This window comes from Limulus polyphemus, unplaced genomic scaffold (genome assembly GCF_000517525.1).
Source record: "Limulus polyphemus unplaced genomic scaffold, Limulus_polyphemus-2.1.2 Scaffold3508, whole genome shotgun sequence".
NCBI lineage: Eukaryota > Metazoa > Arthropoda > Merostomata > Xiphosura > Limulidae > Limulus > Limulus polyphemus.
Window position 1 is genome coordinate 18,904 of NW_013669118.1, and position 23,736 is coordinate 42,639.

The 23,736-nt window shown below is 34.7% G+C and overlaps 1 protein-coding gene across 1 annotated transcript in view; it reads left to right on the forward strand.

The window, feature by feature from the left end:
• LOC111088305 overlaps positions 1-23,736 on the forward strand; it is a 74,008-nt gene that overhangs the window by 10,648 nt on the left and 39,624 nt on the right. Inside the window, exons 4-8 of the mRNA XM_022398011.1 lie at positions 222-368; positions 2,447-2,650; positions 14,105-14,340; positions 14,991-15,108; positions 16,751-16,922. Coding sequence (XP_022253719.1) covers positions 222-368; positions 2,447-2,650; positions 14,105-14,340; positions 14,991-15,108; positions 16,751-16,922 — 877 coding nt within the window. The remainder of the gene's footprint in view (positions 1-221; positions 369-2,446; positions 2,651-14,104; positions 14,341-14,990; positions 15,109-16,750; positions 16,923-23,736) is intronic.

Sequence of the window (23,736 nt, forward strand, 5' to 3'; positions counted from 1 at the left end):
TGCCTTCCCTCTCGTCTTTCACTGCTAATTTAGAGATGGCTAGCACAGGTAGCCCTCATGTAGCTTCGCAATAAAATAAAAAACAAACAAACAAAATCAACTATGCTAGATGCATGACAGTTAGTGGAATTAGTAAGGTAAGAATGAATATCTACTGTATGTGGAATGAAGTTGCTCATCTAACATTTTTAGCAGGAGTCTTTATATATTTCTGATTGTAGTTATTAGAAAAAGTTGGATCAGGATTGGCACTGAAGATTAAAGGACAATTAGGGATTCCTAGCCACAGACAAGCACTTTTTACCCTCTTGGGAGATGACTTTGTTAAGGAGTACTTTCCTAATAGTGTTACTGATCCTAGTCTTCTGGTGAGTGTATTGTAACAATAGTTTTGTGAGAACTTTCCAGAGTAAGATAAAAAGTAGATTTAAAAGAAAAGAAGAGTACAAATTTAAATAATAAAACAAAAAATGATGAATAGTTTTGTAATTTAGAAATGAGTTTTAAAAGTACTATTTTACCATTCGAAAATTATACTTTAAGAGATTGTATAATTTGTTTTTTATAATTCAAGCTTCTCATCTCCTATCCATTTTATAATGTCTTTAAGCCAAGTGACTCTATCTGTCTCTCGTTCTTCTTCCTTTGATTTTATCCATCAGTCTTTTTGGCAACCTTACCTGAGATCTAATTACATGCTCAAAGAAATGCACTTCCCATTTCCCACATATATCCAACAAGTGTATTTTTATCTTTGCTTGTTCCAAAACTTCTTCATTAGTATTTCTTTCTATGTAGCTGTCATTAGTTATCCATAACACCACATTTCAAATGCTTCAAACTGTCATTTTATTTCAGCAACATAGTCATACTTCCCCCCCTCCCTTAGAGTAAGACTGACCTTGTGTAACATTTTAGTAGTCTTATATTATTACTAGTTACAGCTTTTACAGTAAGGAAGAATACTTTTAAAACAGGTACAATGTTTCAATCACTAGTGTGATCATTCTCAAGTACACAAGTTTAATCAGTAACATTCAACAGTTTAGGTTATAACACAAAACAAAACTGTGCCAGTAATCTCTTCATCATTTCTAGTTTGACATTTTTCCTGATAAAATCTACAAAATCGAAGAAAGCCATTTTTACCATATCTATCCTTTATTTTATCTCATTTTCCACACTTACCATTACTAGTGATATTCATCCCTAAATAAGTAAACTCTTCTACTTGTTACAAATCTTTACATTTTACTTTGATCCACATTCTGAGAGCTTTTTTCATATCATGAAATTACCATTGTCTTAGGTTTATTCTGAGTCCACAGTTTTTTCTTTATCACCAAGCCATTGCATCTCTTTCTAAGATTCACCCATAAGGTCTAGTATCAGTATACCTATTATTACAGATTCTATTTCTGCTGACCTTGATCCCTTCTGTATCAGTAATTACTTCTCTCATCAACCACTCTGACTAGAAATTATATAATGTTGGTGACATCACATATTGTCATCATATGCCTCTTTTAACCACAAACCAAATGCTTAGTTTCCATCAGTTTGAACTGTTTTTTTTTCTTTCTGACTCTGGTATAAAATCTTCAAGATTCAGATATCTGCTTTATTAACCTGAGTTATCCTTCAGGATCTCCGATCTTCTATTCAATTAGATTGAGGATTAATTTTAACAATACTTTTGGGGAGTGACTGATCAAGTTGATAGTTCTATATTGGCCACACTCTATACCTAAGGTTTCTTGGAAGTTGGCAAAAATTAGACCATGCAAGGAGGTTTTGGATGTAGTTGACTTACCAAGTACAATCTGCCATGCCATAGCCACTCTACACCTCACAATTTCTGCCCTTGTGCATTACACAATCTACACATGGGTGAAGAGTATACCTGGCTCAGAAGTGGTGCAGTTTCCCTCTTGTGATCTTCGGATATATATCACTCATTGTCAGGGGTATCCTTCGGATGCTTTTGGGGATACTTTTTTCATTCACTCACACCAGTACCTCCTCCTTCCCAGTGTGGAATTCTAGCTAATCTTGTGAGAGAAGGTAAGTACTGTATCGGAATTTATAATTTTCCTTTATTGAAAATGTATTTCTGATAGCTACTTACCTCCCCTCACTCTTCCTCCCCACTTCACTGGTGCTCACACTTGTCAAATTTTGAAGTGAAGGTTCAGTAGAGGAGTGTACAGAAAACAAAGTTAATGAAAAAAATTTTTTCTCATAATACTTGTGGTAATAAAATTTTTTTTAATATTCATTTATCTCAAGAAGATATGACAACTTAGGTGCTGGAAAGAGCTTCTCTACAACTCTTGTCCCCTGTAAACCTTCTTCAATCTGAATTTAACTACTGCACAGTTTCTTTGTTTTATAAGTAATCTTCCTTTATAAATTTGTGAAGGTTCTATGTTTCTTTATCTTTCAGGAACCACCAAAGTTGTCATCCAGGAAAAAAGAACAGATAATGAGTGAGATGCAAAATTGGTTAGACAATCAAATTGAACTTGTTCTTCAGGAAAAGAGTTTAAAAACTAAGAAAGGTGAACCTCGAGGAGATATGGCAGCTTACATGCAAGAAGCTGGAGACATCTTCTCTCAGTCACTTGATATACAAGTTAAAAAGGCTAAGGTATTGTATGAAACATATTTCAGTAACTAGATATACAAGTGAATTGTATAAAGTTATCTTGTGAAACATTTTCTCTCAGCCACTAGATACATAATTTAAAATAGATTAAGTCATTAGATAAAACATCTTCTTTCAATCGCTAGATACTCGACTTAAACAAGCTAAGGTATTATGTGAAAAATCTTCTGTCAATCATCTGAATATAGAACTTAAACAGATTAAGATATTATATGCAACATTTTCTCTCAGATACTGGATTTAAAGTTAAACAGGTTATGGTATTATATAAAACATCTCCCAGTCATTGGATACATAACTTGAACAAGCTACGGTATTATATAAAACATCTCCCAGTCATTGGATACATAACTTGAACAAGCTACGGTATTATATAAAACATCTCCCAGTCATTGGATACATAACTTAAACAAGCTACGATATTATATAAAACATCTCCCAGTCATTGGATACATAACTTAAACAAGCTATGGTATTATATAAAATATCTCCCAGTCATTGGATACATAACTTAAACAAGCTACGGTATTATATAAAACATCTCCCAGTCATTGAATACATAACTTAAACAAGCTATGGTATTATATGAAAAGTCTCTCAGTCACTGAATATACAACTTAAGCAGATTAAGGTATTATATGAACTATCTTTCAATCACTAGATATACAACTTAACATGTTGACTGCCAACTATAAGTATACTTGTAGTGCTGGGTGTGCCAGATTCTGCTAGTATGAGTATACTCGTAGAAAAGATTACGCTATTGTATAGTAAACAGAAAATGCTAGCATCCCAGATAACACAATAAACAATCTGCAGGCAGTTTGGGGAACATAAATCTATGTAATATTCATGATAAAATTTGTATTGTATCATTACTTGTGCTGTTGAAATTCACTAAAGTGTGCAAACATGACATCTCCTCAAAGCTCACTTCAACACAACTAAGACTAAAGAAAAGATGGTTACAACATGAAAATAAATGGTTATAACTGAAATAGGTATATTCTACATGATCCACGGTGTTGTTTGATCAGGTCTGAATCAATAACCAATTTATAATCAATAAACATTTTCAAATTTTATGATTTTATTCTTTCAATGTTTCAGAATTAACAAGTTCTCACATCATAACAAAATGACAAGCTATATGTCCAGTAAACAAATATATATGTCTCTTTGTCTTCTTGTTTATCTGGCCATTATTGAGGCACATGTACTCCTTGAAGCATTTATCTATACATGGGGGTTGGTTTTCAGGACGTACATCACAAATGTAATGAGTTTCTTGTCTCTTACCAGCCTTTGTGCAGACATGGCATAGTTTGGTTGACTTATCTTTCTTTTTCTTGGATGGCAAATATGCGAGGTAATGAAACAATTCAATTACTGGCAATGGAATTGGGGGTGAATGAAGATCTTCCATGGTATTACCTAGCAGATGAATTGTTACACATTCGTGACGATTCAACAGTTTCATTTGCTGCCCTCTATTTTCATTGTACAGGATGTGTGCATTCAGAATAAATATCTCAATGATGTGAAGGACAAATTTCTGTACCATTGTATTGTTTTACATAGAGTTGAGTAATACGACAACATCTGGTCAGATATGTCTATCCCAGACATGCCATTGTCATAATCGCAGACTGTATTAGGTTTCTTCGAAATTCTATTATTCCAATTCACAACAACAACTATCTCCACTCTGCACATGTTGCTTATTGTGAGCACTTCCCATTTGTCCTTCCATTTACAAACTACCATGAGTTTGACTGCTTTCATTCATGTTCCCCCTTCTTAAACTTTTTCTGGACCACATCCTTTGGATTTTCTTTAGGGTCAAAACAGAGTGTTTCATGTATGTAGGTTGATCGATCAGTCAGTTTTTTCACCAAGCTCATCTGTGTACATGACATGACCTTTGTCCAGGTAATCAGCCAACAGGTTAAGTACAACAGCTGCAGCCTGTCCCAACCCGGCATCATAATCAAGGCCAGTTCTAGAGTATATGCAAATTTTCAGTACCAGACCTTGAGATTTGCTTAGTTCATAGAGTTTGATTGCATATTTGTGGCATTTAGTTTTTGATATACTGTCGAAACAAGAGTCTGTCACGCCAAAGTACCATGGACTCATCGATGCACAAATCCTTTCTTGGATTGTAAATAAGGGATCATTTTATTATTGAAATGATCCAGGAGAGGTCGTATCTTATACAAACAGTCATTATGAGGTTGGGAATTATCTGCGAAATACCAAAAATCTAAGAGCATTTGGAGGCAGTTGCAACTCATAACACCACTATAAATGTTGTCTTGTACAGATATCAGTACTCTAGTAGTGTTCTAAGGTAGGTATGTTGTTTGGACCCATGTGAATCAATAAGACAAAAGCTTTTTTGTTTCTGTTGCATTTGTGTCCTTCCAGCATTTTAGACGTGATTCTCTTTGCAATGGTGACAGTTTGTTGATTTTGTCTGTCGCATATCGATTTGTTTCTGTGACCATGTTATCTAGTGATTTGGGAGTCAGGAATAAGTCAAAATAATCAGCAGGTGAAGCATCTTGTAACTGAATTCTAAGACCAGAGTTTTCATTGAAAGTGAAATCAGGTGGAGCTTGCACAACATTTGACCAGTTATGCGATGGGACACCAGGGTTCATATCTCCAACTGCTCCTCTATCACACACTAGTGTAGAAGAACCAGTTCCACCACCCTTTGTCTTACCACCATGACCTGTCCTCTGTTGCAGATCTCATGATCTCTAGGTTTTCCACATGTTGCTGGTACTGCATTATTGTCATTTGAAAAATAAGAGTCTGATGAAATAATAGGGTTGCCACCATCACTAGACTGGTTATCCCTGCTATTATCAGCCAGCATTTCAATCTGAACATCACTGTCATGTGAGGGCATTACTTATAGATAGGTAAAATTTGAAAATAAAGTATATGCACACACATACTTGGCTTGACAATTGGGTGTGGTATATACTATAAGAGACAGCAGTCAATGTGTTAAATAGGCTAAGGTATTGTATAAAACATCTCACAGTTACTGGATACACAACTTACAGATTAAGGTATTATATGAAACACAACTCATTCACTGGATACACAAGTTAAACAGGCAAAAGTATTGTATGAAACATCTTCTTTCAATCACTAGATACATAAATAGGTGAGCCACACAGTAACATTATAATTTAACAAAATGAATTAAGCACATAAAAAATCATAAATATCAATATTAACCACAGACTTATCTGTCTACGCTTTTATGCCATTAGTCTGTTTGTTTTTGTGAGGAAAAGTCTGTGACATTAGGTGTAATGTTTGTCAGCTTTAGCCTCAAGTCAGGTTCAGCATTCATTCTGCTTTTGTATATGGACTTTAGGTCAGCAAATAATGAAAATCTCATCCTGGATACTCTACTGTTCTCTGAATCCAAAACTCTAATAGTCAATTTCTTTTAAACTCTTATCTTAATGTTCAGTTGCAAGAAAGCTCCAACACTGCTGATTCAGTAATGCTAAAAGTATAGGAGTAAATTGATGAAACAGTTTAGTGGTATAATGCTGATTTAGTATAGCTGAAGGTATTGGAGTCCATTGATGAAATAGTTTAGTGATGTAATGCTGATTCAGTAAAGCTGAAGATAATGGATTCCATTGATTGAATAGTTTAGTGATGTCATTCTGAAGGTATTGGTGTCCATTGATGGAATATTTTAGTGGTGTAATGTTGATACAATAAAGCTGAAGATAATGGATTCCATTGATTGAATAGTTTACAGTAGTGGTTCCCAAATGCTTTTAGTTTGAAGCTCCCTTGATGTGAAGAAAGAAGTTTGAGGCCCCCTCAAACTTCAATTTTAGCATGGTGAGTGCCGTAGTAAAAACAATAACATCTTCTTTTGACATACGGTATAATTTAATTAATTCAACATCATTTTTCTTGGCTTATTGTATATTTAGAATTAAAATTAATTCAGCATCTTTGTTTTCAGCCCATTTTTTGGTGGCCCACCAAAAAAAGCTTCATGACCCCAGGTAGGCTATGGCTTCTACTTTGGGAAACACTGTTTTAGAGTATTAATGCTGATTCAGTACAGCTGAATGTATTTAAGTCCATGGACTAATTTAGTGGTGTAATGCTAATTCTCTATAGCTGAAGGTATTGACATCTACCGATGGAATAGTTTAGTGATGTAATGCTTCTGATTCAGTAAAGCTGAAGGTATTGGTGTCTATTGATGGAATATTTTAGTGATGTAATGCTAATCCAGTAAAGCTGAAGGTATTGGCATCCATTGATGGAATAGTTTAGAGGAGTAATGGTGATTCGTTAAAGCTAAAGGTATTGGAGTAATTGTTTAGTGGATTAGCATTACAGCACTAAACAATTACATCATTGGAGTCCAATGATGTAATTGTTTAGTGCTGTAATGCTAATCCACTAATGCTAAAGATATTGAAGTCTATTATAGGAATAGTTTACTGCTGTAATGCTGATCCAGTAAAGCTGTAGGTATTGGAGTCTTGGTGTAATAATTTTGTGGTGTAATGGTGATTCAATAAAGCTGAAGGTATTGGAATACATTGATGTAGTAGTTTTTTGGTGTTTTATTAACTCTTTCAGCAAGGGCTCAGTCCTTTTGACTGACCTCATAACCATTTTGTGCTTGTTATAGTTTTCATTCTGTTACTTATAAATTAGTAAGTATATGTTCATGAAATTTGGCAGATTAGTAGTAAACATTATAAGGCTTTCATATGCAAACTATCAGATTTTTTTATTAAGTCTTAAGGTTTATTAAGCAGTGCTTTTCTCGGGCTTCGGATCAGTTTGCTCTTGCATATCATCGTGCAGACTGCCCTTTTCTAGAACAACAATTGTTAGGTTCTATTTTACCTGTTTGGTGATTGGCCCCAAATCTTCTGTAAGTCTGACCCATGCCCAAGTTTCCTGCCTTCGTCATACCCTCACAACTCTTTTATAGTACCTCTCTACCATCCATCTCCTCTCTGAGGCTCTCCACTGAAATCCTGAGGGGTTTTCTGATGACATCTTCCTTCTTTCTCCACATTGGCTCATTTGTCATCTTCAGTTCTGGCTTTGCATATGTGTTTTCTCTGTTGTTGGGACCTTCTTGGTCGTGATGAAACCTTAACTCTCGTCCATGTACCATCATCTTATCTTCAGAATTTACATATAGCCCCATTTTTGTGACATTACGTATTTGACATGATCCCTGAGTCCTTGGAGTCACGAGGTGCATCAGTACAACAACAGTCTACCCTTTACAATCTTGCTGCCTGTCTGTCTCAATCAGAGCCCAATATGGAACCTGTTACAGTTTCCTGTCCTTCTCCTTCCCATCTCTTACCTGTCCCTCCTCAGGGTGCCTCATCTCATTATTTTCTTTGATGACACATGTTACGTCGCCAACAGTACTGGTGACCACCTGGTGAGTTTTGGTCTGGTGGGAGATTGACTTGCCAATTTTCTTCATCAATGGCATCCTTTCGTCAAGATTCATTTGGTTCTTCAAGTTTTATCAGAAGTATTCTTGATACTGTTTCTTCCCCACCTCCCATGTCTTCTCCACTTGTTTTCTTCCCTCTGCTTTGGGATCCAACGACTGGCCAGCATCTATCTGAGGCAGTTCAGGACCTACTATCTCAGCAGGCCATTGAACCTGTTCTCCATAAATCACCAAGTTTTTATTCCAGACTGTTTTTCTAATATAACTGGGGATTGGAGGCCTATCATTGATTTGTCCTGCCTCAATCAATTTGTTCAACTGTCCTATTTTACCATGGAGTCATTTCTCACCTTATGGGCATTTTCTCCAGGCTTATGGATGATAAAGATGGCCGTCGCCAATGCTTATCTACACATTCCTATCTCAACATGGTCTTGTCCGTATCTTTGGTTTGTCCATCACGAGGTGGTGTACTAATTTCGTGCCATACCCTTTGGGCTTGCTTCTGCCCCTTATGTTTTATGTCAGGTGGTCAGAGCTTTTGCTCACCATCTTCATGCTCTGGGGACTCAATTCCATTATTATATGGATGACTGGCTTCTTCTGGCTCATTCTAAACTGGAGCCGACCAGCCATACTTGTAAAATTTTTCACATGACAGCTTGGGTGGGCTGGATAATCAAACTGGAGAAGTCCTTCCTCCATCCTACCCAATATCTTGTCCATTTAGGTGTCCTTTTCAACACTCATCTCAGTCGGGCCCAACCTTCTCCTTTAGAACTTCATTCCATGGAATTGTTAGTTTGCCACACTCTTTCGGCTCCCTCAATTTCTGTTTGCAAGGTTCTGTCGCTTTTGAGGGTGTAGTCTTCAATGATGTTACTGTTCCACCTTGGTCGTGCATATATATGATCCCTTCAGTGGGTTCATCACAATCAGGGATCCCTTGGCAGCTCCCATTACCCTTCCTCATACTCTGTTGGATGATCTGCTTTGGTGGTTGGACAAAGCCTATATGTTGGCAGGGAATCTTGCTTACTCCTTTTTGTCTGGATTTACATCTGTTCATGGATGCATTCCTTAAGGGCTGGGTTGAAATGGGTCAATCACCAGAAGGCTTTGGGTTGTTGGTTTCTCAGGCTTTGAATCACTTCCTTCCTCTTGCCAGACATAATCTGGTTATGATTCATTCCAACAATTCTACGGTGTTAGCACATACCAATCACCAAGAGGGCACCTGGTCACAATCTCTCTTTCTTCATACATTGGATCTCCTGTATTGGGCCCACATGCACCACATTTATTTTATTGTATGTCATGTTCTTGGTGCTTTTAAATTCATAGTAGATTGTCTTTCCCACCCCAACAAAATGTATCCATTGGAGTGGTCTTTAGATCCTCATGTATTCAAGTGGCTTTGCAGTCTGTGGGATTTTCCATATGTAGATGCATTTTCCACAGCCCCCGACCACAAAATACCCTTCTTTTGGTCTCCTGTACCTCATCCTTGGGCTCTGGTGGTCAATGCCTTCAGCCAGGAATGGTCCCACAAATTCCTTTATGTTTATCCTCCTATCTGATTACTTCAGTGCGTGGTATCTCTCATCCATACCACTCCATGCTGATGCCTTTTAAATGCTCCCTATTGGCCAGTTCAACTGTGGTTTCCACGATCACACCAACTACAACTTTCCCTCCAGTACCCCCTCCCTTATCTCACTCCCTTCTTAATCAACCTTGGTCACCATTTTCCATTCTGCTTTAATCTGGTCCTTGGCAAGGAGATCAGGTTTCTATGGTCAAGTAGCTTTCCTTTTGGCTCATTCAATACGTCTTTCTTCAATTGAGGTGTATCAGCATAAATAGAAGGTGTTCCACAGTTGGTCCGCTACTTGGGGATTCCCCATTGACCGATCTACTGTGGCTCATGTGGCCGAGTTTCTCACTTTTCAACCAGAGATCTTCAGTCTCTTTGATATTTCGTTATTGGGCTGCCTTATCCCATACCTTTCCGTTTTCCAGATACCGTTGAGTTTTTGCTTCTCCTGTCCTTACCATGTTAATGCATTCCTTCCTGATTCGTTATCCCGCCCCCCCAAGATGGCCTAGGCTTCTGGACTGGGATACTAATATGGTCCTCCATTCCTTCTCTTCACCTCTGTGTGAACCAATTTCCTCATTCTCCACGTTTTCCTTTAAAACATATTTTCTTCTCCTCTTTGAAGGACTGATTTGTTTGCCATTGACGTTTCATGTACCACCACACCTATCTTCTTTATCTAGATAATTCTTTCCCCCAAAGACCTTGGTGGCTAGGGAGGGTAACTCCTCCTTTTAAGCTATTTCCCTTTCTTCTGTTTCTCATATCTACCCTTGTCCTGATCTGGATAGATTTCTATGTCTAGTCTGTCCCCTTTGTTGCTATACTGCCCAAATGGCTTCCTTCCCTGGTACCCATTCCTGTTTCTTTATCCCTTGGTAGTCACCTCTGTTCATTATCTGTACCCTTCTATCCTCACCAGTTGGGTTCAACATTTGATTCAATTGTCTTATTCCTCCATGTCTTCTTCCCACCAGAATTTGTTCAGGGTGTTTTCTCATCAGATTTGACACCTCACCTTTTCCCTCGCATCTCGTTTTCATCGTTTTGAGATAGGGTAGAGAAAATAACAGATAAACTATATAGTTTTACTAAAAAAAAACGTTTGAAATGCATTTAGGAGGTTTTAGGGATTACAAAGGAAATTTGATATTTTTGAGATGACGAAAAATATTTTTTAATTTTAACATGAAAATTACTTTGCACATGGAGTATTAAAAACAAATACTCAATATATTCATGGGAATTTTTTTATATTATTATATTAAAAATACTTACTAAGAAATATTACTTTTTGTATGTGTAATATTAACTGAAAGACTGCCAAATTTCGTGAAGATATACCCAATATATTGAGAGTTATAAGTATTATAAGTACAAAAGGTCATGACTTAGCCAAATTGACTGACCCATAGTGAGAGGGTTAATAGACATCCTTTTGATACCAGATGTCGGGTCTCTGGATCAATATCTCAAAGTTACCACATGTGTCATGTTCTGGAGTCAGAGTGGTTTTAGATACCCTCCGGTCTGTTGAACTTGAGGTGAAGATGGTATGATCCTCATCCTACCCCCGCATGGATGTCCATTCCCAGTGGCACAGGTTTTGGATGTAATTGACTTACTGAGTATAGTCCATCATGCTCTAGTCACTCTACACCTAGGGGGCCATCCATCGAGTTACCCACTTTCATACTTTGTGGGATTAAGTTACATATATATTTCAGGGTTAGGATCACTATACTGCCTCAGTTCTCTTCCATTTGGATGTGCTCCTCTTTTTCCGCCCTTACCTACTACACATTTCAAGGATGGGCAAAGAGTATACTTGGTCAGAATTAATGCAGTTCCCCATATCAGATCTTCAGATCTGACTCTCACATTTCCAGGGATGCTTTCGGGGGTACTTCTGTCATTCCCATGCACTGGTCCCTTCACCTAATCAATGTGGGATTCTAATTAATCTGGGGAGTGAAGGGAAGTATCATATCGGAAGTTATAATTTTCCTATACTGAAAATGCATTTCCGATAGGTACTTCCCTCCTCTAACACTTCCCATTCTTCCTCCCCACTCTGGTGCTTATGTCTTCTGCCAAAATTCGAACTGATAATTCAGTAGAGGCATATAGAGTATATCATGTGAGTATATCACACTCCTGTTAGTGAAGAAGTGATGCATGATGATTTGCATGAGAGACATGTTTGAATCATTTGATTCCAATAGGGGGAGCAGAAGGCTTGTGGCATGCATAAAGGAAAAAGTTCACATATACAGGGCAGCACTCGACAAGAATAGCTAATTTTGTGAGTAGAGGGAAGTACCTACCAGAAATACATTTTCAGTATATGAAAATGATAAATTATGCCTTTTTCCTTATAGAATGACTGCAGATTATGTGAAAACACAATGTTTATACTAAATAGCTTAAATCTTGTGACGTTATACATTGTTTATTATTTTTATTATATTGACCTTTCAGCCATGCTTGGCTAACAATACAGAAGTTACAATGACGTGACACATGTGAACTCATCTTACTGTATCCAATAATATAAAACTGATCTTTAGTCTTTACAAAGTGACCTGTCTTGGCTGTGTTTTAGTGGACTACTATTTTGTAACATACAGTCACATTGCAATTAATATACGTAATATATGTATATACATTATTACTATTTACAAATAAGTTCTTAAAACATAGAACAGTTAGTAAGTAAGTATTAGAGTTCACTGATGGAATAGTTTAGAGTAGTAATGCTGATTCAGTAAAACTGAAAGTATTGGAGTCCATTGATGGAATAGTTTAGTGGTGTAATGTTGATTTATTAACACAGAAGGTATTGGAGTCCACTGATGGAATAGTTTAGTGGTGTAATGTTGATTTATTAACACAGAAGGTATTGGAGTCCACTGATAGACTAATTTAGTAGTGTGATGCTGATTCTGTAAAGCTGAAGGTATTGGAGTTCTTTGATGGAGTAGTTTAGAAGTCTAATGATGATTCAGTAAAGTTGAAAGTATTGGATTCCATGGGTGCAATAGTTTAGTAGTGTAATGCTGAAGGTATAGGTGTACATTGATTGAACAGTTCAGAGGTGTAATGCTGATTCAGTAAAGCTGGAGGTGTTGGTATTTATTGAAGGACTGGTTTAGTGGTGTAATGCTGATATAGTGAAGCTGAAGGTATTGGTGTCCATTGATGAAATAGTTTAGTGATGTAATAATGCTGATTCATTAAAACTAAAGGTATTGGATTTCAATGATTGAATAGTTTAATGATGTAATGCTAATTTAGTAAAGTGGATGGTGTTGGTGTTTATTGAAGGACTGGTTTAGTGGTATAATGCTTATATATTGAAGCCAAAGGTATTGGTGTTCACTGATGGAATAGAATAGTGATGTAATGCTAATTTAGTAAAGTGGATAGTGTTGTTGTATATTAAAGGACTGGTTTAGTGGCATAATGCTTATATATTGAAGCCAAAGGTATTGGTGTTCACTGATGGAATAGAATAGTGATGTAATACTAATTCATTAAAGCTGATGGTGTTGTATATTGAAGGACTAGTTTAGTGGCATAATGCTTATATAATGAAACCAAAGTTATTGGTGTCCAATGGTGAATAGTTTAATGGTGTAATGGTAATTCTCTATATATAGCCGAAAATATTGGACACCATTGATAGTGTTATGCTGATGTAAATGTTTCATGAGAGTTTGGATCAATATGCTTTGTGACTTTTATGATATCTCTATGATAGGAAATAGACATGAATGTTTTTGTAATTTTACAGATGAGCTTTGTAGAATGATCATATCTATAGCTGTAAAGTATCTTAAATTTCTTAAGCTGGCATAATACTGTGAGATGTTAGTAGGATTGTAGTTAAAAGTATTGATGATAACAAGGGTAGCCTACCAATGATGTAATACAATTTAATTTCTGAGTTTTTGTTTTATGACATTGCATACTCTTAGTTAGATTGGTATATTAAATTAGCCACAAAATTTACTAGGTTATTTTGTTAATTCTGATCTATGTTGGAATCGTGATGAGGAGTTATTAATAATTATTAATGTTGATGTTGCCTTTTTTTTTGTAAGAAAGAGAAATTTCTAATGAGTATATTTTTTTGTAAACTTATTATGAAGTTCTATTACTTGATTTGAATATTTGATTTGCTTTTTTCATTATTATGTACACTTTTATTAGATGTATTTTTAATATGAGTTGAGATCACAGACCCAAACAAACACTTAGGTATGTCAATTGACCTGATAGACTCTCAAATGTTAGTTAACTAATTCTATTGTTTTCAACCTATGTGTGTGTGGAAATGTAGACCCACCTGAAGAATAAGAAGAAAAACAGAAACAATGATGAAAATACCCTCACTCCAACAGATATTTTCCATATCGCAATAAACTTAGCTCTGTCTCAAGACCTGACCCAAATGGATCCAATGATTACTACCATGAAAGAACATTCAGCCCTTCTGCCTAAGCCATTGAGGTCACTTTATTGGTCGGAGTATTTGTTGAAGAAGGAAAATGAGAAAAATTCAAAACTGAAGGGAAGGTGGGCATTGAATTCAACTGCTGTTTCAGTATTTTTGGAAAATTATTCCTATAGTATTTCTATGTTATTGCAAAATTATTCAACTACTGTTGCAAAATAAAATGTGTTTCTGACATTATTGTGCAAAGTGTATTTGTGTAGGTTTCTTAATCAAATCCATATTTTTTTGTATTTATTACATAGAAATGCCAACTGCTAAAATGTAATCTAATCAGTTTGAAATGCAGAAAAAAAAATTACCCAGTCTAAGTCTTGGCTAAGGCAGAAATTTTGATGTGGGTCCATGTCTTTTTGAGTTACAGGGTCAATAATAACATATAAGTCCCACAAAAAATGTAAACAAAAATATAATTAATATTATGATTCATCCCATTATTTACTGCTGAGTGATTTAACCCATTTATTTTGATCAGTTGTTTGCACAGAATGTCATAACAGAGAAAATCATAAAATTACTAATTGTGATGCAACATATGGACCCCACCAATACTGAATGTATAAAAAAAATAATTTGAACATCTGTTCACAAAAGATCAAGTTTTACTCACTTACATATTAATATTTTGAATGTTTTAGTTTTTTTTCATGAATCAGCTTCTATACATGCTGCTTTTAGTTAACAGATGTTTTTTTATAATCCTGTATAGTAGGAATCGGGACATCAGAGAACTGTTTCGAAAAGGACTAGCAAGGGCTGTAAAAGAACAAGGAGTGGAACGTGCTACTCGAGGTTCACAATGGAAGCAGATTGATCAGGCAGTGATCAACGTAACTAAAAACTTTGATATGAGTTATTTATGATATCTGTTATCTTAAATAAATAAACATTATGTCTTTCTATCTGTGTTCAATAACACTGCTGTAAGTATGTTAATTTTGAGCTTATTAAGAAAAAATTGGAAGTGTATAGAAAGATAAATCTTCTGAAACAGGTAATGTTTACCCAAAGGTTTTGAAGGAGGATAAGGATTGGATATGTCAGCCATTTGCTATTATTTTTTCAATTCCTTGAATAATGGGCAGGTGCCAGATGATTGGAAGCTAGCTAATGTTACTTCAATTTTAGGGATGTGATAAAAATTGTCCCAGTAATTATAACCTATTAGTATTGTATCAGTGGTGGGAGAAGTTTTTGAAAGCCTGATAAAAGATGCTTTGCTTTTTATGTTAATAAGGGTATAGGTGTGGATTTAGTGTATATGGATTTTTAGAAAGCATTTGACCAAGTGCCACATAAAAGGCTTGTTTAAAAAGTTATCTCTGTAGGCATGGGGGATAGGTTAACTCATTGGATGGAAAATTGGCTAGATGGAAGAAAGCGGAGAGTTGTTTTAAATGGAGTTCAGTCAAGCTGGATTAATGTCACAAACTGAGTACCTCAGGGCTCAGTTTTTGGACTTTTGCTCTTTTTGATTTACATCACTGACATAGATGAAGGAATGATCAATAAATTATTTAAATTTGCTGATGTTATTAAAGTTTGTGGTGTTGCTGGTTGTGAGGAGGATGTTGCTGCTTTACAAATGGTTTAGATTATTTGGTGACTTGGGAAAATAAACTGCAGATGGCTGTTATATAATCTCTTTGTATAGGTCATTGATTGGGCCACATTTGGAATACTGTGTTCAGTCTTGGGCTCCTTACCTTAAAATAGGACATTGAATTGTTGGAAAGGATTGAGAGGAGGGCTAATAAGATGATACCTTGGATGGAAGGCTGTTATACAAGGATAGGTTAAGATCTCTGAAACTGTTTTCTCTGGAAAAAAAAGAGTTAGAGTGGATCTGATTGAGATGTTTAAGATTGTTAAGGAAATTTATGATGTTGATGCATCATCTTTTCAATACTGGCTTCAAACTACCATGTTTTATGCATAGCTGTCATGTTGTGAAACACTGGCTTCAAACTATTATGTTATATACCTAGCTGTCATATTGCATTATACTGGCTTCAAATTGCCATGTTATAGATATAGCTTTCTTGTTGAAGTACTGACCCCAAATTCCTATTTTATATACCTAGCCTTCCTATTGCAGTACTGGCTTCAAACTGCCTTGCTATATGTGTAGCCTTTCCCTTGCAGTACTGGTTTCAAAGTCCATGTTACATGCATAGCCTTTCTGTTGTACTGGTTTCTAAGCCATGTTATATGCACAGCCTTCCAGTTGCACTGCCAATTTCAGATCACTTTATTATAGGCCTATTTCTCCCATTGTAGGACTGGTATGACTTTTCTAGTTGTAAAACAATTTGAAGACTTTTAATTATTTTTGGTGTTCACGTAAAAAAAAATGTTTTAAATTGAGAATATTTATTTGTGTGAGTTTTAATTATGATACTAATTAACAATAATGTAACCACTGTTTTGAAAAAATTTTGCATGTCTCATGCATGCTTTTGTTCTGTATAGGCCTACAAACTCACACCTACTTTGAAATGTTTCGGTAAAGATGAGCAGTTGACTGAAACATCACAAGTGTTAAATGTGGTACAAGTACACAGTAAAAACTTCCAACCTTCTCTGGTGTACTGGGCTTGTGGTTTACAGCAGGTGTATCTGAAGAATAAAACAGTTGATCATGGTAGGTGCTGTTTGCATGCCAACTATACTAGGCCCACATCTCAGAAGCCACATATAAATTATCTTATTTTCAAATGTGGAATGATGAATTTCTCACTGACTCATTATAGAATTCACACTTGTGTTGTTTCATGTTGTGTTGTTTTGAAATTATTTAGGAGTTAATTTGTACTTTCTATTTCATGTTGTGTTGTTATTAAATGATGTAGGATAATTTGTGTTAGCTGTTTCATCTTATATTGTTTTAAAATAATATAGGAGTTAATTTGTGCTAACTGTTTATGTTGCATTTTGAATTGATCCAGCAGTTATACTACTTTTTATGTTGTGCTGTTTTAAAATAATTTAGAAGTTTATTTGTGGTAACTTTGTCATAGTTTGTTATTTCAAAATGACTTAGAAGTTAATTTATGCTAGTTGTTTTATGTTGCAATTTGAATTGATGTAGGTGTTATACTAGTTTTTATGTTGTGCTGTTTTGAAATAATTGAGGGGTAAATATTTTCTGAATTTTTCATCTAATCTTGTTGGATATACGAGACTGTTTAGTTTAAGTTATATAGTTTATTCAGTAATTTAATATTTAATGATTATTCAGTTTTCATAACAAGAGTATTAAAAGTTAATTATTTTAGAAGTGTTAGTTGTGACAAGTTTTGTTATGTAACTCGGTATGAGTCATACATTATGTATACACTTTAATTGTTATACTAGGCTTTTGTAATAATGTTGATGTCATCTTGAAGCTTCTAAGTTTTTTTTTGTTGTGTGTAATATTGTTATCACTAGAGGGCTAGATATTTCTAGATTTTTTTATTGCATGTTATAAATATGTGCAGATACAGAGAAGAAGTTAAGAGAAAGCAAGTTAATTGAGAGATAATTTGACAGATCTACACTGAGTGATTTGGCAGTTTAGCTGTGATGGGCAATTTCTATAGGAGTTATTTAAGAAATTAAGTCAGAAAAAAGTTAAGTTAGTAAAAATGAAGTTAGATTGCGTGATTGTTAGTTTAGCCATAAAGGGTGGTATCTAAAGTGAGTTTCACAGTTTAATATAGAAAAAAGAGAATAATTTGTCTTGCCAAAGGGTGTTCTAAAGTAATTGAACCCATCTGTGTGGACTTTGAGGAAAAGGAGACAATTATTTAAAGTTCTGGATACAACTGTGGTAACCCACAGGATAACATAAGTGAATCTATTGCAGATTTTGCAGTAAGAAACAGAGTAGAGAAATATAATTCATTGTATCAATTTTCTAAAGTAATTGAACTAGCGTGTAAGGACATTTTTGAAGAAAAGAGAATTATTTAAAGCTTTAGATACCACTTTGATAACCGGTAGTGAAACTAATTTTTGTACATACATTTGACTGGCTTTGAATATATTATTTTAAAACAAGTAGATTGTGTGCTGTCCATTTATTGTTCGAATTTATTGCCAGATAAGGAAATTTATAATGTTGATGCATCATCTCTTCAATACTTATTCATGAGAATGGTAAGACTAGGGGACAAAACCATAGACACCTACTGTAAAAGAATCCCAGCACGTGTTTAAAACTTGGCAAGTCTAATTCTGAAATGGTACTAGCTCCATTCACTCGCTCAAAGCTATCTTGATTTGCCCTCTAAGCATTGCTATAATTTTCAATAGTGCACCAGTCTATTATACCCTTTCATTTTTGTGCTATTGCAGCAACATGTGCTGATCATGTGACTACCCTCTACCAATCATAATTCACCATCTATACTAGTGCAGGTAGCTCTCTCTACCATTGCAGCACAATCCACACTTTCTCAATTGGCATTCTAGTGTCTAGATGTGGGTTTTTACTCGTTCTCCATGTGACTACAAAGTTTTGATTGTGCTTGATCACAAATTTATATATTTCAACTTCAAGTTTCGACTTTTTGCGTTTAATTTTCATTGCATCAATTTGTTTGTTTTAGAAATGTTGCTGTTTTCTGAATTCTACTTTGTTCATATGAATTCGAGATTTATTATAGTAGATGATGAAATTCTTGCCATAAGTAGACAATAGTTCTGACACTTGTCCTAGAGCTCAGGGTCAACGATGTCTGTTGGGGAAGCACAGGCTTTAGTTCACAGGGAGTTTGTGTCTTACGTTCGGCCAACAATTTTTTATTTCAAGTTACGTTTTTTTGTGTGCAGAGGGATATAACTACTGTATGGAAATTGTCTTTCTATGGCACTTTCTAACTGATACTGTGCCTCCATGTAATCTGCTGAGTTTGGTATTGTTCTTTTTTGCAGGAGATCTGTGGTAAGTTTTTCTCACTCCCTGTAGGTATACCCATGTTCAGTGAGTTTATGTGAGCTAGTGTGGTTGAACCTAATTTCTACACTATTTAGGTAATTCATATCTTTTCTGCAAAGTGTTGAGTAAGTTAGATTTTTATACTTCTTTTACCATCTAGATTACTATAGTTTAAATTTGCATTTGGAGTTTGATTATTTCTTCTTCTTACTTCTTTTCTCTGTTCATTTTATTTAGTTTGTAAGTTCCATTTTGTTTACTACTAGTCACATCTCATTGGGGATTAGTTTTGAGTCAAACTTTGTTATTGTTAATTGGGTGCCTTTTTATTTTGATATTCTTCAAGCTAGGTTTTAATTTTGTGTCCTTTGTCTTATATATTCTTTGAGCAGACTTATAAGTTATATATTTAACTCTTTCAACAAGGGCTCAGTCCCTGGGATCAACCTCGTAACCATCTTGTGCTTGTTATAGTTTTCATGCTGTAACTTTTAAACTAGTAAGTGTATGTTAATGAAATCTGACAGATTATCAGTAAACATTACAATTCTTTCATGCACAAAATATCTAATTTTTTATTACGGTTTGTTAAGCAATGTTTTCCTCATGCCTTTTTTATTTTCACATGTTGCCTATCCAACATGTAAAGTAATTTTAATTTTAAGATTAAAAATACTTTTATGCATCAAAAAATTTTCAAGTTTCACATGCAGAATCTTTATAACGTTTAAAAATAACAGATAAAATATAAAGTTTTTTCTTAAGAAACGTTTGATAACTATCACAATACAGAAGCTACAATGACGCGACATGTGCACTCATCTTACTACATCCAATAACATAAAACTGACCTTTGGTCTGTACAAAGTAACTTGTCTTGGCTGTGATTTAGTGGACTAGTACTTTGTAAAATACAGCCTTATTTCATTTATTATAATTATATATATGTATATAAATTATTACCATTTAGAAATAAGATCTTAAATTTATTTTTCTTAAAATATAGAACTGTAAATAAAGAAGTAAAGCAAACAGTTATCTCTTCTAGTTATGACCTTTGTACTTATTTGCTGCTTGACGTATGTTGCTAAGCCTTTTAAAATTTCGCATGTGGAGGATATGAAACAAAATAATTTTTTTTAGTTTTTGTATATACAGTTGAATAACAAAAAAATCATAAATTACTATATCGATACATATAGTTCTAATATAATTTATCAAACTTAGTAACTAAGATGTATTTGGGTGTAAAAAAATATGAAATTTCTAGCAGACTAAAGACTCAACCTAACTCCTTGAAATCTTGTTTTGAAAGAATGAGATGGCATCGTAACACTTGAAAATGGCTGAGAAAGACACTAGGGGAACATTCTGAGCTTTCGATTAGTTATTCATATGTAATATACAGAAGTAAGTGTATATAAGGGAGTGTTTCCAAAAATGGAAAGAGGTGAGCAGGGCCACTATGTTTGATTCAGTACATGAGTGATATCTCAGCAAATAGAAAAGATAGGAGGTTTTTATTTTATATTCTATCTTGTTAATATCGTTAATTTGAGTTCCTAATTCGTAAGGAACTGTAGACTTTGTATTTTGTCATCACAAACGTCTAATTTGAGCCAGTGCTGCATTCAACATACCACGTGACACACTTGTTGATCTTACAGACTTATGCAAGGCATTTCCACTTGTTTTTTTTTTTGCCTGGACTACACCTGACATAATATGCCATTTCATAAGGTGCTTCTTCTGGATGTTTTTTGCCCAGGTGGACTGCACTTGGCTTATTCACATATGGTCCTTTAGCCCTAGCCATGTATTCTTATATCTGATTACAGGCACCTTCTTGAAATCCAACTATCATTGTGTCACGTGCTCATGCTTGTTACATATATGGACGTCTCATGTTCTACCAGTTGTCTATGGGAAGAATCTGTCTTATGTAACATGGTGCCTGTCTATTAAGTTTTGCCCTATGTGTCTTACTTTGTTCATTATTGGGCAAAGAACATGCCTGTTGCAGAAGTAGTGATATACCCCACAGGTGTGCCTCCTTTTATAATTGTGGCAGTAATTCTGTCCTTGTTTGATTACTTTTGTGGCTTCACTGGCCCATCCACTTTTGCAATGTGGGATTCTGGCATTGCGTGAGAAAAGGTAATACTGTTTTGAAAGTTAACATTTTCTGACACTGAAAATGTATTTCTAATAGGTACATACCTCTGCTCACCCACTTCCCATCCTTATTCCCCCTGATTTTTCCAGTGTTTCTGTTTTGTATCTGCCAATTCTCGAAAGTGAGGATTGTTCTGCACTGGTAGAGGGAGCTACCTGTGTTAGTATAGATGGCTCAGTATGATTAGTAGAGGGTAGTCACATGATCAGCACATGTTGCTGCAATGGCACAAAAATGAAGGGGTATAATAGACAGGTGCAATTTTGAAAATTTTAGCAATGCTTAGAGGGCAAATCAAGGTCAAGGTAAGTACCTATCGAAAATACATTTTTAGTGTTAGAAAATATTAACTTCTTATCCCTTCGGTTACTGTGTTCTTAAATTGCAAGGACTAATGTAACTCACATTATATTTCATTCCAGAAACAAAACTAGTAGATGAAATTGTTTGACACTTGAAAGGAACATGTAGTTTCAGAAAAATAAGATATTTAATTTTTTTTCCACTAAAATTTCATTATTTGTCATAGCCATTTGCACTCAGGCTTTGAATAGTTCAAGTGCAATGTGATTTTCATATTAAGTATAAAAAACTTTTTTTTATTTTACAGTTTTCAAATTTCATTTGCATAATCTCTAGGTAAATATTTATATTTTATTTTTCATTTTCTCTATCATACCACTAATTGTAGCTATTATCGTCAACATAGAATGGAATAAAATGTTTAATATTAAGTAATAGAAATATGTACATACATTTTAACTCTTTGTCAAATAACTTTAAAATATTGTTACGTCTCTAGTCATTTGTTAATTTCCCGTAAAAATTATTTCCGAAGAATTTCAGTGATACAAGTCTTTTCTTAAATACAACTAGTTTATTCTTTCTCAATACAACTTTGCAATACACTTAAATTCCACAGTCACTTTAATTTAAACACATGCTATAATTCACAACGATTCACGCACTTTACTTACGACTTGACTCAATTATCTGTCTCTATCTTTTCATATCTGCAATTGTCTATACCATCACTTCTATTCTCCACTTTATTTGCTGGGCTTATATATATACAAAAATAGAGGGCATCTGGCAAACACTCGAGCCTTCATGATCCTTTTAGAAACTCATCATGTGTTACCAGCATCACGTGACTTCTGCTGTCGTAACAATATCATCTTTCAATTATATTCGTCATTTCAGGTCTTTAGCTTTTCACTTACAGTTTATTTTTATGTAACTGTCAACCTCTAATACTCACGAACGAGTGGAAAGTAAGTCTAGGGCAAAGCCTTGATGTGGTGCCTAGGGGGCACCCACACACACACACATACACAAAAACGAATTTTGCATTTTTAGAACCTAAATCGAAGGATCTGGTTAAAAAAGTTAATAGAAGGCTTGTTAATACAAACAATTTGTATTTGTCATGTAAATTTTAATAATTTTTAACAGAGTGTTAAAAATTCACATTTACAGGTTTATTCAAGGTCACAATAAAGGTCACAAAAATTCTAAATTAATACAAGTATGTCAAGCTTAAAATTAGAACATTTTCAGAGAATATACTTGACCTACAAGACATTTTTCCAAGAAATTATTTTTCCCTTGTGATGGTTTCCTATAATCACACATTCAGAACTCATTCAAATTTTTTCAACATCACGCAGTCCTTGGTGATTGCAGCTGGCTGAACAGTTACACACTGTGCATTCAAAATAATTCTTACTGGATGATTCATTTCTGGCATGATGCATGAGTACTTCTTTGTCCATTCTGGATTGAACTTAGTATTATGCTTTGGAGCAGCTTTAAATTTTGTCAGTTTGTATTATTTTGATGTTGATGGACTGTCAGATACTGAAACACTTTCATTCATCTTGTTTACTAGATTTGCAACAAATGACATGCACTTTATTGTATGTGATAGCTCATTTCACTGGTTATCAGGCCAACAAAGAACCAATCACTCGATGTGATACATACACACTGCAACTATTTTAGACTGGTTCTATCTTCATTACCCACTGTGCACATGTTGATGTAAAGGACTAGAACTGCATTAACAGTTTTGCAAAGAGAATTACATATGTAGTTAAACATTTAATTTAAATTAAACACTAATAATCCAAAGATTTTTAGCAAATAGGCGTGAGAGAGCGTAATCTGTGTTCAACATGCATGAGTCCCAAGCAACATGCGTGAGAGTTGACTGGTATACTTTTAATGTTTTATTTTCGTTTCCTGTCCTTTATCATTTATTATTCATTTCGACACAGAATCAAGGAGAAGTTTGTGTATATTAAAAAAATTATTAAACCTTTAAAATGTGCATTTTAAAACATAAATAATACATGA